Source organism: Carassius auratus, chromosome 2 (genome assembly GCF_003368295.1).
Source record: "Carassius auratus strain Wakin chromosome 2, ASM336829v1, whole genome shotgun sequence".
In the NCBI taxonomy this organism is placed as follows: domain Eukaryota; kingdom Metazoa; phylum Chordata; class Actinopteri; order Cypriniformes; family Cyprinidae; genus Carassius; species Carassius auratus.
This window is the reverse complement of record NC_039244.1, coordinates 21018808-21035785: the sequence shown is the minus strand read 5'-3', so window position 1 is coordinate 21035785 and position 16978 is coordinate 21018808. Positions and strand designations below refer to the sequence as shown.

Below are 16978 nucleotides of genomic sequence, written 5' to 3'. Positions count from 1 at the left end.
TACAGAGAAAATTTTGGCAGCGTCCTAATCAAACCCGAAGACAAAAACGCGCAGCAGCCATGCTGACTATAAAGTTAAATGTGCCCCTCTTATAAGTATAAAACTTCAGCTTCAACGACTCAGAAGAAAATAATGGCTTGGGCCTCCAACACAGGCTCAGGATGACCTATGACCTTTTCCGGGTGGAAGCCAACTTAAGGGCTTCATGTATGCAGTGAGAAAAGAAAAGAGCGAGGCACTAACTGACAGGGAGGATGGCACAAAATAGCTGGGTTGGGCGCTCATGACTGCCGCTGATGGACATCTTATCAAATGAACACAAACCCTATGGCATGAAGCATGTGTGGAGAGCAGTGACTAAATGGATGCTGGGTTAATCAGGGAGAATGGGAGGACAGACCCTCGAGCAGTGAGTCAATATGGCTCATCCACTCGAAGAGATATTTACCCTGGAACATGTACGCTGAGACAGCGCTGTCCACAACACTGTACCACTGACGCTAAAGGAGATCTGCGCTCAGCTCTTCTGATCTAAGGGATCCGGACCGCCGGTAATGAATGTGTGCCAGACGGCATAATTAAAATATAATTAAACACCAGAGAGATGAGTCTAGTGCTATCAGAATTTCTCAAAAGGGAACACGGGCTAGTTCGCATTAGCAAAAAAAATGCTTAGCATGTAGTTTCATCAGACTTTCTTGGGAAATACTGTGAATTTATCAAGGACACTAGATAGCTTGTTCTTAATCTGGGTATTTCAAACATTTTGCCTTACGAAGAAGTATACGGATGATCTCATATCATGGTACGATATATACCATGCTATTGAATGGTTACCATTTGAACATATAGTAAAAGTAGCGTGTGGTCTCAGCAGCGTGTTAATTTATCAATGGCACTACAGTATCCATTAATATTTCCTTACAAAAATGTACAAATGATTGTATCAGAAAACCATGGTATTTTGATGTAAACTATGGTTCTGCAAACACCCCTTAAACATACAGCAAGAAGCAGGGACATAACTGAGAACATCTTCAGGGTTCCTAGAAAACAGCATCTGATTTACCATATTTTCCCATGATCTGTACATCTCTCACCTCATCTCAGTCTTAAATAGCATTAGCATGGGTGCAAACAGTTTGGCTAATCTGCATTAGCAAAACAGAACAGAACAGTCACCACTTCTGAGAAATGCTGTGAATTTATCAACGATGTTAAAATACCAAAATTAAGTTTTGAAATTATATATAAAAAAAAAAAGTTTGTGATGTTCTGAAGGTAGAGTGACTGGATCAGAAGGTAATACCAGGGTACACTGAATGCTGTGATAGCAAATACCATTTGGATGAATGGTAAAAAAGGACACTTGTCACCTCATCTATGACCTAAATTATATTAGCATGGATGCTAATAGTCCGGTAGGAGGGCGACAGTCACCTCCATCCCTCACCCTTCCCACCAGTTCTGTCCTTGAGGCCGTTTTCCGCCCATGGTGCATCCATCACATCATGACAACTGAAAGGCCGTGAGCTGTCAGGGGAGCTTCCGTATGGAAGCACCGGATCATAATAGACAGGAAGAGGTCAAGGAGAACAACACACACATGAGCGAGCAATTGCACACATACAGCCTGCAAGAGAGCAACACAGATAGACCAAAGCATCTGAACTTTGCATGTGAAACGCAAACGTCAGACTCAGCCAATTCAAAAGATTTGGATTTAATCATGCGAATCATATTAATTTCAAACGTATACAGCATGCTGCCATGATCACAGAGCGAAGAGAATGGACCAAACCTTCGCTCCTCTTGCCGAAAGGATGAGCCGCCCACTGTCTTTGAGAGACAGGTTTGCTGGCTTTGCATTTCACGGACAAATATGCAAATTATGTATTTGTTTCATATCAAAGAGCACCTCTCTCCATCTCTCTATCTCTCTTTCCCGGGACAGCTGACAGTCCATTCAGGGGATGTGGAGGGGCTCATGGGGAGAACTAAGGAGGATCGTGACAGGAATCAACATATGTGCTTGCCATCAAAAACAAAAAAGGAAAAGATGAATATTTATAGGTAGGAGCATTTTGGCAGGCGACGACTATTGTTTAATAAAAGAAAAGAGCAAAAATGACTCACAGCTGAGGATGATGAGTATCATACACCTGCTCATAATTATGACAGCAGTGAGATACACATGCAAGCTTTTTCTAATTTTGCACACAAAAAAATACTAGCATACAGGTGCTAAGGTGCAAAGTTTACACCTGAAAAAAAAAGAAGCTGTATCTCAACAACAACACATGATAACCAGATCAATACCTCCCATCAAGTACACCAATATATTTAATGTAAGATTAAAGCAAAAATCTACTTTTGCTCAGAAAAGTCCACACAAACAGTGTTCTCTTGAGAGTCCATCTCAGCTTACATACATAAATAATGTCTTGTCAAGCATCGTTTTCCTTCCAGTTACACAAACCGCTGTCTGTTCTGATTCAAAGAGCAGTGTTTCATATTATCACATATTATCACACCTTCCCATCATGCTCTAGTTTTCAAACCCTTTATCCTTACCTCTAATTGCTTAAATATGCATGAGCTGTTTTACATTAGCACCCATTAAAAAATAATGTGGCAGCACCATGGTTGAATGATGTATCAGATGGCAATTTGATATACATTATCCTTCTTGAATTGCAAGATACATTACAAAAACCCAAAAGTTTCACAGTACTGCCATCATTTTTTGACATGGTATTACCATGTTTTCTGGACATATACCATGTAATACCATGGTATCACTTCCTACTGTGATGGTCCTACTGTGGTGCAGTGGCCTTGACATATACCATGGAGCAGAAATTGATTTACTAAGTTACTTACCATGATACTATGTTACATATGTAAAATACCATGTAAATATTAGAAAAACTAATTGTACTATTGCGGTACTATCATGTTTTTGGACATTTTGACATGTCTTTTGAAATATCTTGACATACCATTTAAACACTATGGTACACAAATTTCAGTACCAAAGTATACTGTCAAAGTACCACAGTACTAATATGTTGGTAGCACTTTATTTTACAGTCCTGTTCCCCATGTACATACTATGTACTTATTATAGTAATTACAATAACTATGTAATAACTAGGTACTAACCCTGAACCTACCCCTAAACCTAACCCTAACCCATGTAGTTACCTTGTATTACCAGAACTTTCTTAGATAAATACACTGTAAGTGCACTATAAGTACATGGAAGTACACGTACTGTAAAATAAAGTGCAACCAATATGTTTGTTTGATCATGTATCATGGTAATTGCTCCACTACTTCTTTTGCACAAGATACTATCATAAGGGTAAAATTTTTCAATAATACAACAGTACTTTTTTGTTAGGTGCTTATTAGTAAAAAGAGAGTTCGATTTTTCTCCATGCAGTCCTGTTGTTTCACTAAACTATTTGTATGTCTATAGTGTGGTGAAACAGTGAGAATGGGCTGTCATTCTCCATTGCAGCCTAGCACCTCAGCGTGCTTTTACACATCTCCAGCTCGCCGTACGCCCACTAGCAAACAGAGATTTCCTCTCTGTCCTCACCTCCTACTCAACACAGCAGATGAGCAGTGAGAAAACAACAAACTCTTATATGGATGAAAAGACACAAAATCCTCTGGCCAAGTCTCTGCTCCATTCACCGACGAATGGCGGCTGTTTTGTGGCCTTCTCTCGCTCTTCTGTTATTGGACCTGTCCGTCTAGGCTGCAGCTGTCAAAATTGTGACGTCTTAATAAATCTCGGCCATGACCCCCGTCTCTCAGGGAGTAGAGGAAGATAAAGCCAAGGGTCACCCCTGACCCTGTCTAGTGTTCCTCCCCTCTCACCCCCATCCCGGATCACGGCATCCCAACAATTGGGGAGAGGCTCGCATTGAGGTCTTCTGGGGTATGGGGGCTTGTATCCCTTATCTTCAATGGGTTTTTTTCACAAGGTCCTCAGGACACCCCATTGAGAAAGTTCTCCCCTCTCCTACACCCTCACATTGAAGGTGAACCTTTGCATCCTTCCCCTGGCCTGGGCTGCACACACAGACTTATTAAACTGATAGTGACTCCCATCTGCATGCTGGGAGAGAAAGCCACCTTTTGAACCCGCCTCAATGTGGAAACAACTGCCTGTTGCCTTGATGAAGACAGCATGTGATGCCTTAACCAGCCATTGATGACAGGCTCAAATTGAAATCAGACAGATATAAAGACGATGGTCTAAGGATATATAAAGAAACTTAGAGCCTAGGAAATTTATGGAAGCTGGAATTTGGCTACTAAATATATTGTGAATTTTTATTTGTTTTTTGGTCACTTTTCCCATTGACCAGTATCAAAAAATGTATGTTTTTAACAATAAATAAGGATTTTTTGGGGGAAAAAAATCTGATTTTCACTAGGACTTGTCATATCAACGTGTTTTTAGCAATGCATTTTTATATTTTCTAGATTTTTATTTATTTATTTTTTTAATTAATTTTAAAATGTATATGAATCACATTAATGTACATGCAAGATCAATAAATATAAAATTGGCAATGCAGCACTGGTCTGAAAGAGCAATGAGTGATGTGGTTTTGTGAACTAACATGAAATCTGATTCTTAAGAGTTCAGTCCTGTACCCAGAAATTAAACAAATTATCCTCTACATATATCAGCTTTTGGGACTTGAAGGGTTTTTTAATTGATGTGTGGGATGGGAAATGAAACCTGAAAACTTTTGCCTATTACAAACAACAGAAATATTAAAAACACCTTCTTCCAAATATCTCAGAGTAATGAAATCATCATTGCAAGCCCTGAAGTGATTTAAGTAAAATGTTCTACCAAATGTCTATGTGGAAACACTGTTCTGATCTCTGTAAATTACAGCCTCTTTCCTTCATTTAAACATATCTGAATGTCAAAAGAGAGCAGTGGGAGAGAGAAGGAAAGTTAAGAAGTGAGTGGGGAACCCGGCTGTTGCCAGCGAGCTCTGCTAATAAAAGAGTGCATGAGAAAAATGGCCAGATCTCTGAGAATGTCCTTTCCCAGTGTACCCCATTCAGCCACCCACACAAGCACATCCACTGAGAGAGATCGCCCACGGTGAATGCTGACTACCCCCCTTGAGCCTGCAGGAACCCTAAATTACAGCCTGTATTTGTCATGCAATTAGCCCACTGAGATAGCGCTCATAAATAAAGGCAGTTAGACTGGCCAGTCGGCCATTTATCACCCTGCTCAAGCGATGACCCTCTTCTGGACCAGACAGAAAAGAAAGAAAGGGCGTGCTCAAACTGTCTATATGTCCTATGGCTCTTCCCTTTTGCCTGCACTGACCTCAGAATTACCCCAAACAGTATGTCACAGCTTTTTCCATGCCGTATGGCCTGACTACGGACACTGGGAATCAAAGCCAGCATGGAGAAAGGGAAATGGCCTTCTGGTGACAGAAGCAATCTATCTGATCCTCTCCTTTTCTTCTTTTATCTCTTCTGCTCTTTCAGGGTTTTGCAAGTCACATCTATTCCCTTTAATGTGAACTGAAACCCGTTGCACATGCTCTTGAGAGATAGCAAAGGAGAAGGAGAGCGAAAAGGGTACGAGAGCCTTAGCCCATGATCTAATTAAGAGGATTCTGCTAATAAACCACACGGCTGTTGCTCCAACAAAATAATTAGCACCAACGTTTCTCATGCACAAATCCACAGGGAGGTGTTTTGATATCAAACAGGGCAATTCATAATCATATCCAGACCTCTCGAATAGCAACACTAGCTTAATCCAAAGTGATCTGCGGAGTACCCAGCTGTCTATATTTGTATAAACTCTCACATCCCTGAAGGGGGAAAAGTGTATCCGGGTCAGCTTCTCTTATAATGATCTCATGTTATATTATAGAATATATTGCTGCTGAGAGATCAGGGTATTTTTTATTTTTTTTTTCTTTCCATGTGGGAGGTGCATAAATCTCGACTCATAAAAGAACCTGGTGAAATGCTCTGTTGGCAAAAATGGAGCGAGGGCGTCATCTGAGCTCTTACCTTGGCATGTTCCTCCATATTCCTCATAGCCAGGGTTACACAAACAGTTTCCAATAGGCACCAGCCATTCTCCATCTGCTCCGCAGTACATTTTAGGGACCTCACGTTCCTCTGAATTGTCCACACAGGATCCGCGTACCTCCACTAGCGATGAGGTGTCTGCCCCAGTGGTGGTGTCTGGAAACTGCGCCAGGTTGCGTACGGTGAGGGGGCATTTCTTATAGAAGATCCGTACAGATACCAGAGCGATGCAGGCGCCAACATCCTGGAACGCCAGGTAGAAGCCCTTCCTTGTCAAAATTCCCACATCACGAACTTCCGTGTTAAGCTTCATGATACGGTCTCCTATGTCCACCTGTGTGAAGCTCTCGTCGGCTGCGATTGTGTCGATTTTGGTGAACTGGTTCTCTCGAATGTAGCGCTCTTTGTCATTGTTGGACTCATAGTAGTAGAGGTTAAAGGTCTCCTTACAGGTTCCCATGACTCCTGGCAAGCTGTTGCAGTCACGCAGAGTGAATTTGATCTCGATGTAGATGCGCTGAGCTCCACCACGGGGGATCCAGTCCGTTCGGAGCCAGTTGTTCTGGTTGGGTTCCATCACGTTGCATACCTGGTAGGTCCTGATTGGCGTATTCTTCTCATCCATGATGCTCACTTCTTCCCACTGTGAGAGAGATGGAGGGAAAGACAGAGAAGTAAGTAGGCCTATAGAAATTCTACTGGGGAGACTTTTGTTAAAGCAGGTGCACACAATTCCAGTCCCGATGCTGAAGATGTTCCACAGACTAACAGCTGCAATGATGCAATGATTTCATTGATTATAATATGATAATGAGAATCTAATCACACATCTACCAGATTCTGTGCACTTATGCGCATGTGCTACTCCAAAAATTAAAGAGACAGTTCACCCCTAAAACATTTTTTTTGTGTTCTAGCAGAAGAAAAAGTTATTAAGTTTTAATTTAATTTAATTTTTTATTTTAGGGTGAACAATCCCTTTTGGAAAAGTAATTCTTTACACTGTTTTAGCAAATAAACGCTTTGGGCATTAAATAATCATCATAATCGGGATCATTTGATTGATCTAAGCATTGTTAAGATCCATTTCTGCACATCAAAAAAGCAAGTAATGTTTAATCCTTCTAAATGTTTTGGGAGGTAGCTGTGGCAACATGTAAAATGAAATTGAAAATAAGGCCAAAATATGGTTTTCAATAATAATACACCACTGCAAACACCTATACCAAACAAATGCAATGACCAGCAATATTTACAAGTACAACCTGACGTCCTGGTCACCATTAATCCCATATTAGGCCATTGTAATACTATGGGGGCTAGAGTTTGATGCTTCCTTCTGGTGAGAGTTTCAAATGAGATGTTCGCAGTGAAGTAGAGTTTTGAAAAGGCCTGTCACAATCTATGACGGTGTCTTTTCTTCTCGCTATTTTACTCTTTGTAAGACGTAAGTGTAGAAATCCCAGCTGTCACACCGATAAAGCTGTACATTTGGCCCATTTTCGTGAGGGAGGGGGCTCTGTCAGGACCCTGTCAATCAAATGGGCCGTTGAGATAAATCAGCAGAGGATTGAGGAGCACATTTCTTCAAATACCAAGTTCACCATTAAACCTAAAACCAACCAAAGAAGTATTTAGAGAACAACGTTTCTACAACAATTTTTGTTTCTGATGAAGGTCATGGGACCGAAACGTTGTACATATATATGTGCAAGTATCCATAGTGTGCAAGACTGTTGAGTTGTTGTTGTTTTTTTGTTTTGGCCTTGGTTTGGTAGGTTTTCCTATCCATTACCTTCAGGTTGATAGATAATAGACAAACCAACATTGTTGGTTAAGACATCTATTTTGTTAATACATCATAAAATTTATCACAATAACAATAACAATAAAAGTGACTAAATACAAGGTGCTTGTGCTACTTTAACACATTTAATTGCAATAATAGCATAATAATTATCAAGCATGAATATTAAATAAACAAAACTTTTTATATAAAACACATAATGTGTGTATAATTAACTTGAGGTATATAGCACTGACATTTATATATATATATATATATATATATATATATATATATATATATATATATATATATATATATATATATATATATATATATATATATATATATATTATTAGCACTTAAATTCTTAAACATTAGCAAATAGCCTTTTTACATCAGCCTATCTGTACTCATTTTAGTAAGCCAAAAAGACATGCCCTCATTATCATATATACAAAGTACAGTACACCGAGCACAAGAAAATTCTCAAATTTTAAGATGCCAGCCCATAAATGATGTAAAAAAGGAAAAATTATAATTACAAAGCATACTAAATTAATTTTCCTGAGCACGAGCTCTTAAACTCAAGTCGTTTCTCAGTCTGTAAGAAACATCAAATTATAAGAACACAGCCATTTAATCTGTCAGGGTTTATAATTATGAATGTTTGTATATGTCTCATTAGTCGTCTGTGTTTCATCTATGCACTAATGCAGAAAATACTGATAGCATACAGTGTAATACCTCTTAAACAGGTTTGTGTGTGTGTGTGTGGGGCTCTGACATAACAGGAGGCCTCGGTTAGATCCTGTACCTTCTTACATACAGTGTGAAGCAGCAATTCTGCTGTGCTCAAAAAACAAATTTTTGATTTCTCTAGTCTGCTTTTTCATTTGCAAATATCATTTTCAAGACATTAAACACTTTCGAGAATTGCAGATAAAGATTTTTCAACACATATACAAACGTAAACGCAACATTGTCTATCCTCTGTAGACTCACCCCTCCTTCTGTTGGACTCGCAACCCATTTCAGTTCTCCTTGCACAGTTCTCGAGTCCAGCAGCGTCACTGCCGAAAGACAAAATGCCGTTGAGTTACTGAAGATGGATCATCAATCTCCTTATGGCTAGATCAAACTACCTCTTAACTTGTTTCTGTTGTTATGCTTTTGTTCTGCACAGAAATGCACACAGTTCTGATTTAGGCTTATAAGGCTATTTATTGGATATGGTTAAATAATGCAAGTGAATATTTGGCCAAAATATGTATTTTGTCAAATTGTATTTCAGCTTGATTATGTATTGTTTTAATCAGTATTCTGTGTTGGCGATTTTTCAAGTAAAATTAGGTCCCTTGAAAGTGGAAATAATTAGTGGAATGAACATGCAAAGAATAAATGAAAAGCTTATGGTCAAGTATTTTATTTTTTTTGCAGTATTATTATTATTATTATTATTTGTAAGGGTTTCAGAATTTAAGATGAGCAGACACAATAAATGTGTGTGTGTGTGTGTGTGTGTGTAGCCTATACATACATAGGCTATATTAGATAGATAGATAGATAGATAGATAGATAGATAGATAGATAGATAGATAGATAGATAGATAGATACTATATATTAAATTTAAGAAGTTTAAAAGCATGCAGAGTAATGCGAAATTTACTTGAATTTAATTGAGACTACAACTCTACATTATATACTGCAGTGTTTGTGTCGAATTGTGCGCGTCTCTGAATTTCGTGCATTTCGCCGCTGAAAACACTCCAAGAAAATAATAAGTCGTGAACTACTTATATTTTCATTTCTGGCCATCCATGCACATTTCATGAAATATAAATGGATAAATAAATAAATAAATAAATGTGCAAAAAATACGTTCCAAAATTAAAAATCGTTTGAACCAGAGTGTTAACTCCCAATAGAGTCCGAGCTTAACTTCGTTTGATGGGGGGAAAAAGGCTCAGTCTTCCATTAGATCTGTGGATTAAGGAACCACAGACACTTGGAGATGCCAAAAGGGACTTTCAGAGAAAATTATATAATTCCTTTTCGCTGACGAGATAAAGTCAAAAAAAAAAGAAAAAAAAAGAAAAGAAAAGAAAAAACACTTTGCAGTCATATACTGTAGGCTACCTCTCTATGCCTTCCCATGTCGTATCCCAAACAAACATCAAAATAACTCTGGAGAGATTTTCCCTGGTAAATCCTTACCTTCATTAGGAGGGTAGACCCGTGCGGTTAATGCGAAAGTCGGTATCCATATTATAAGCGCAAAAGTCGCTGTGAACACAAGTGCAGCCATTAGTGTCATTTTGTGTGCGTCTCCTCCGCTCCGCGCGCGGACCGAAGTTGCGTCTGTCCCGGTGGAATCAGTGTTTAACAATGATGCACACAGAGCGCAAGCTGAACACCGCCGAGGGGCGGATCTTTACTGCCTGACGTGCTGGTCACCAAAAGTCAACACCAGTCTGTCCAATTCGGTGAAATAACCAACCTATTTTTTTTTTCAGGTATATGTTAAATGAAGAATTGTATAAGTATAAAAAACTCTTTCTTCTTTCAGTCTTTTGCGTATCATAAAATCCCACGCTCGCGTGTGTGTTAGATAACAGAGTGCGCGAGTGACAGAGAACGCGCTAAAAAGAAAGAGAGCGGCTGTTTGTTAAAATGCTGCTTTTACATACAGAACACTGTCCAGAATATATTGGAAATACCCTGACCATAAGTATTATAGCTGTATACGTCATACATAAGTATGTATGGAGCGTCCAAGTAGTCGTTAAAGTTAAGCTTAACAGCCATATAGTGGGAAGAGCAAGTGCGCCGTCTAGTGTTTGCAATTTTCCTCTTAGTCACAACACTCGAGCAAAAGGTAAGTTTCTAAACTTGCTAGATCGTGTATAAATTGGCCTACTTCTATTACATTATTAACAGACAATTTATTCAGGAGAAACGGAATAATCCAATAACTATTATTCAAACATTACCAATCAAAAAAATATAAGTGAATGGGGGAAAACGTAAATCTGCCCACTTTCAATCCTGATTTAAACTGCAGTTAGTTAGAGCTAGCGTTTCAGTAGAGATAAAAGTTACTTTTTCTTGCAAATCGGATCTTTTAAACAATTCATTTCAATATGGGTTTAAAAGAGATTTAGCAGTTATTTTGCATATCGGTAAAATTGCGTCATTGACATACTGGCGTGGCACATTATATAAGTTCAAATAAACATATTGTCAAGAGAACCGCTTGGGCCGACTGAATTGTTCAGACAGGTTTTGTTAACCGGATCACTCAACTTTAAAAGAAGGATTCATTCGCGAATCTGGCGTCGCTATTCAGCATGTGTTGCTGCAAAGACTAAAAGTTATTAAATGTTAGGGTGAGACCCTTTATGTCTTTATCAACTGGACGCCTACACTTCATGACCTCTCCTGTGCCTGTCAATCAATCGTTTCACGACGCCCACGACCAGGTTGCGCTCTAAACGCGTCTTTTTTCATAGTGGAATTCAATCAATAGCAGCAGATGCGCCGATTTCGGTTCACGCTTTCCTCTTATAGCATGCGCCCACCTGATGAGCCAATCCACATCCTGTAATGGGGAGCGGGGCTCACTGTATGCTGACAACTTTAACAGCAGGGTGTTTGCATATCGATGGGCTGCAAGGGAGTAACTGACTTGAGTTATTGGGTACCGCCCACAAGACTGATGCATCTGTAAGAGAAAAGGCATGTTTATACTTGAACATTAACAGTTGTAGCAGCACCTCATTGTTGTGTTACTTATGATAAATGTTGATGGCTGGAAAAAAAGCTTGACATAGTGTTTTTCTTAAATAAAAAAAAATAACCCTTGCATGATATAGCATAGCCACAATGATTAACAAAATGTTTAAAAAAACGGGCACACTTTGGCATCACATGGCTTTCTGAAAGCATTAAAGACACGATTTTTCTCATTATACCAAACAGTTCGGTTTGAAACTTATTATATAGCTTAACATTAACCTCAAAACCTCAATTTAGGCTAAATTTACAGCCCAATTAACCATTCTGGTGTTGTTTTTATTTTACAATTTGTTCAGTTTATGTTTTATGTTTATTTAATATGTTTATTGTATCAATCATTATTATATGAATTGGGGATTTATTGCTTTTTAGTCTCTGAAAGAAGGTGTGAGCTTAATAAATGTTTCTAAAACAAAATTTACAGGTTGATGATCAACATTAACTGAAGGAACCTCCTTCACTTAACATTTGTCGTCTATAAAAAAAGTTCACTTTTTAGTATCACGCCACATTTTGCACCATTGTCATAGAATGTTACAGATGGTAAAAAAAAAAAGTAGTTGTAGTCAAGTTGTTGGTTTAAAGTTGGTCTCCGTGGATTCGATGAAGACTTGAAACATGTTCCGCCGCCGTCTCAGACTTTAACATTCAAGATCCGTCTGACCACAGCTAGCGTTTCCTGTTTATGTATAGGCCAGAGAAGCTACGTTTTTGTTCTTTTCCATATACATTTGGGGCCTCTTTGGGATCTCTCGTTCTTAATAGCATTAGGCTGAGGAGCAGGTGACGTCCGGGACTTTGTCTCTAGGGTTACGATCGAAAAACGCTTTGTGGCAACGCCGTTGCTCCGGCGAAACCATCTCGGTCAGCATAATGAAGTCGGGAGGAGCATCTGGCGTTCAGAGATGGGCGTCCAACATCGATTGTCACTCAGTTTGTCGAAGAGAATGGCATTTTATTTTCTCAATCTGCACGATAGACTGCGCAATCATAAAAGTGCAATTAGCTGAGGAGGAGGCAGTTCACTCATAGCAGTCTCCGCCAATCGCTTCTGCTCATATCGGTGAAGGCCTATTGATTGCGTTATGGCCAGTGGGCGGAGAGTCGCCACAGCCAGGGGTGTGTTTGTGCGAAGCTTTGCTCTGGGCCGTTGTGTTTGGTCATTTGTGTCACAATTTTTTTGATTGATTACCATCAGATCATTTTCCATTCTCTTTCTGGATTCTCGGGTCTCCCGACTGAATTCCCTGAACGGCGCCCCCACACCCGGTTTTGTTCTCCGAGCCCCAGATGGCTTCTGCCCACACATCTGTATTGTGCGACGCTAACACAGGCCTCCAGACGGAGTGCACCCTGGACCCCCAAGGGACACTGTGCGGTCTGTAATTTGCCAACTTCGAGCAAGACAACAGTCTTCTACTTTCTGTACGCCCCTTGTTCGGGCCTCTCAACGTACACTCATATCCGTTGGAACTCCACTCTAATGCATATATCCTGTGCACATGCAAACGTTAAACATGTGATGAATTGGTTAAAATTTAGGAGAGGGAATGAATGCAGGCAGGCCAAATTAAATGGACGGGCTCAGCAGTCTGAAGAAGTGTGTGGGTGTTTGTGATTGAGAAACAAAGGAACTGAAGGAGAGCTTTGGGCTGGTTAGTTTTTTCTGTATTCCCTTAGCCTTAAAATACAGTACAGGAGGTTATTTCACCATCATCTCAATTGAGATGTGACCGAGTCCAATAAAATAGGAGATTGATTGGTTTTCCATCTTCAATAATGTTGTACGCTTACTAGATGTTTTCAATAGCTTTTCAGAGGAGCCTAATGAGGAGAGAAAAGTTCCTTTGTTAGAACGTGCCTGTCTTTCAATAAATCCAAAAAGACCTTGCTGAGGTTTTTGCATAAAATCCTCTCTCTCCTTCTGATAAAGATGAGGAATGACTCATGGTCTCCCTTTCTCTGTCTCTATACAGTATGATTTCCCAAAGACCTTTTTGTTGGAGATAGAGTCCTGTTCCCCCTCGAATGGTGAATGGATTCGAGACTGCAAATCAAACACAAAGCTATCAGCCCGGCTCTATGTTCTCAACCGCTCATCCCCGATAGAAGAGAAATCAATGGATAGCATAAGAGCTCCTAATCATCGGCCATGATGTTTTCCCAACTACAGCATCAGATAACCAACAATCAATGTATCAGACACTTGAATGGAGTTTGGACAGTTTTTATGTAAATGTTACTTGCACAGTAAATGAAATGTGGAGTCTCTGCTATTTGTTGAATTGGTTTAGAAGAAAATGTCCCAATTGTCCACTGAATTTTCCTGAATTCACAGTAGTGGTCGATATCAGTTTCTAAAAAGCAGAAGCAGACATTTATTTTTCATCACTTACTCACCTTCATGTTGTTCCAAACCTGTATGAATTTATTTTCTCTGATGAGCGCAAACAAAGATATTTTGAAGAATGTTGGTAACAGTTGATGATAGCCATTAACTTCGAGAGTCAGAGATCAGTGACTACCAGCAATTCTTTGGTTATCAACATTATTTAAAATATCTTCTTTTGTGCTTAACAGAAGAAAGAAACTTACACAGGTTTGGATCAACTTGAGGGTTAGTGGATTATGGCAAAATGCCCTATCCCTTTATTGTCTAATGCATACTAGGAAAATTACATGTTCTTCCACCGTTGTCAAAAGTTAGTTCAGTCAAATTAAATATATAAACTAAATACACATTTCTACAGCATTTCTATCTATTTCTATCTGTCTGCCCATCCACTATCCTTCAATGTATCTATCTTTAAAAAAAAGTCTATCAAGCCAACTCTCAAAGTTGACAAACTGCTTTTTTTAGTTAAAATGTAATTTGAACTAATTTTAATAAACATTTTCTTACATTAAAATTCTAATTGCAATTCTGCATCCCTTACTTCAAATTCAGAAATTGAATTTTAATTTAAATGTTGAATCTTAATTAAATAAGGACTTCTCCAAAATCCTGCAATGCATACATAATACATTCAATCAAAGAAAATAAGATATATGCAAGCTTAATAAAATTAATAATAAAAAAATTTTTTGTTTAAAACTGAATGCATACATAAAATGAATAAATAAACTGATTAATAAATAATTGTAAAAAATTTTTTAAAACAAAATTGTTTACTTTTGACAAAGCAGCTGTTAATCAGCCAAGTGAATGTGTTTTTCTGCCGATTTGATCATCTCAAAATGACCAGATTTAACCCAATCTATCACTACTTCAAAGCACTAGAGAGCTTTCAGACCCCACAGGTGCAAACATACTACAGAAATCACCAATCCATAAGTGTGGCCACCGAAGGAAACGGTTGCATACAGTGGCTCTTTATTTTTCCCAGACCTCCATTGGCAAACATCCCACAGTGGTGTGGACTCAGCGCCACATGGCCTCAAGGTTTGCTGTAGCATGGTTTCTATTTGCTAATTCTTTTCCTCTTAAGAGTTTTAAATAACAGCCTAGTGCCATCCACAACCCCAAAGCAGTAAAGCAAGGCTTCAGATGTGCCGGAGTGGCTGTTTGGTGAAGACGGATAGACTGTGTAATGGTGCAGGGTGTCCTACAGCATTTCAAAAATAAGTAGAGTCATTAGTATGGTGAAGGCATCACTGCCGGTCCCATCGCACCAGGCAGCTGTCACGACTGTACAGAGCAAAAACTCAGGATGAATGACGAACGAAAGGAAAAGAGAGAGTCACCCGTGACTGTAAAACACATTACAATATTCGAATACTCTAGAAAGCTCAATAACCTCTACCTCTGTGACTTATGTATACCATTGTTCAAAAACTGAGTCATCTGATCTATCATAGAAAAAAACTGCACTCCGCCTTTTGTCATTTGAGTAAGCTAACTGCCACGACTGTTTGTAGCTCTAACCTTGAATTATTTCAGTGCAGCTTTATATTGCTTTGTTTAAATGTCCTCTGCCATTTGTCTGAGAGGTAAAGTTTGACATGCAAACAGAGACTCACAGTGGCAGCAGGTGCTGGCAGAGAGGCAGGAAGACAGCGAGACACTTTGTTGTTTCAAAGAGGATGCTGTGCCAATTTCAGTCCCAGCATAAAGTCATGTTTAGACAAATATACTCAATTACAAGCACTATTTCATTAGTATTCACAGTATTTGTATGTAACTTTTACACATACTGCATCTCATTTTCTTGAAAAATAACAACTGACTTTTTTATATATACCAAAACCTACAATATCAACACATTGACAACACCATGGTTGCTTTGATACATGTAAAATTTTATAAATCTTAAATAGGCGCCCAGAACATGTTCAGCAAGTTTGATACTAAGACACAATATAGCAGGACTCTGATTTAGCACTGAACGAAACTGAGAAAGACCCTTTTAAAAACATTTAGCATAAATGAAATCCAGATGTGAGTCACTTATTCTCTTTGAATGGACTCAATTAATTATAATAAAACCACAACAACTACGAAACCCTGTAACATTAACATGTTGCACTCATTAAGCTGTTTTACTCATTTAGCGATATGTGTGTCCAACCATTGTTCCAACCAGACTTGAAAAATCACACCAAACAGAATGAAATGTCATAATGTCAAATTAGGTAAATGCATTAACTGTGAAATAAATGTGATAATGTTAAGGATACTCAATTAGTCTAATTTATTATGAATAAGATAAATCTAACCTATTATTCTCTGAATTCAATATTTTATGACCCTCAAAGGATAAATAAACATGTGTACGCTTATAAAGTTGTTCATACTCAATATAATGAGTTTACATTTAATAATAATAATAAGAATAATAAGAATATTAATTATTATTAGTATTAGTATTATTGTTGTAATAAATAATAATAATTAATTAACTAAATATTATTATTAATATTAATTGTTGTTATTGTTGTTATTATTATTATTATTCTTTGTAGTAATTATATTAATATTATTTATATTAATAATAACAATTGCTGTTGTTGTTAATTAATGAAATACATTATTATTTAATTTATTAATCAAAAATACTTACATATAGCCACACCTAAGCACAAACAAACAAAAAACCTTCAAACATACACAGACATATGCACTGGCACATAAGATCCCAGACAAGCAAACACAGACATATGGAAATGAACACAGATTTGCACACACACGGATACACATGCCAAGGATCAAACTGACACACACACACACACGTGCACCAGCCACACACACCCGCAGAGAAGGGCGGAAGACAGCCAGGTAGTGAGTTTCATCA

The 16978-nt window shown here is 38.4% G+C and overlaps 1 protein-coding gene across 4 annotated transcripts in view; it reads right to left on the bottom strand.

Annotated features, from left to right (window-relative positions):
- Positions 1-10356, bottom strand: part of LOC113120328 (ephrin type-A receptor 4-like) — a 36479-nt gene extending 26123 nt beyond the window's left edge. For 3 of the 4 annotated variants that reach the window (XM_026290212.1, XM_026290214.1, XM_026290213.1), the window contains exons 1-3: positions 10107-10356; positions 8894-8961; positions 6082-6745 (exon numbers count right to left, since the gene is read on the bottom strand). In XM_026290212.1, the coding sequence (XP_026145997.1) occupies positions 6082-6745; positions 8894-8961; positions 10107-10206 (832 nt within the window). In that variant the 5' untranslated portion in view covers positions 10207-10356. The remainder of the gene's footprint in view (positions 1-6081; positions 6746-8893; positions 8962-10106) is intronic. The other variant, XM_026290215.1, reaches the window with a different exon arrangement.
- Between the last annotated feature and the right edge of the window lie 6622 nt (positions 10357-16978).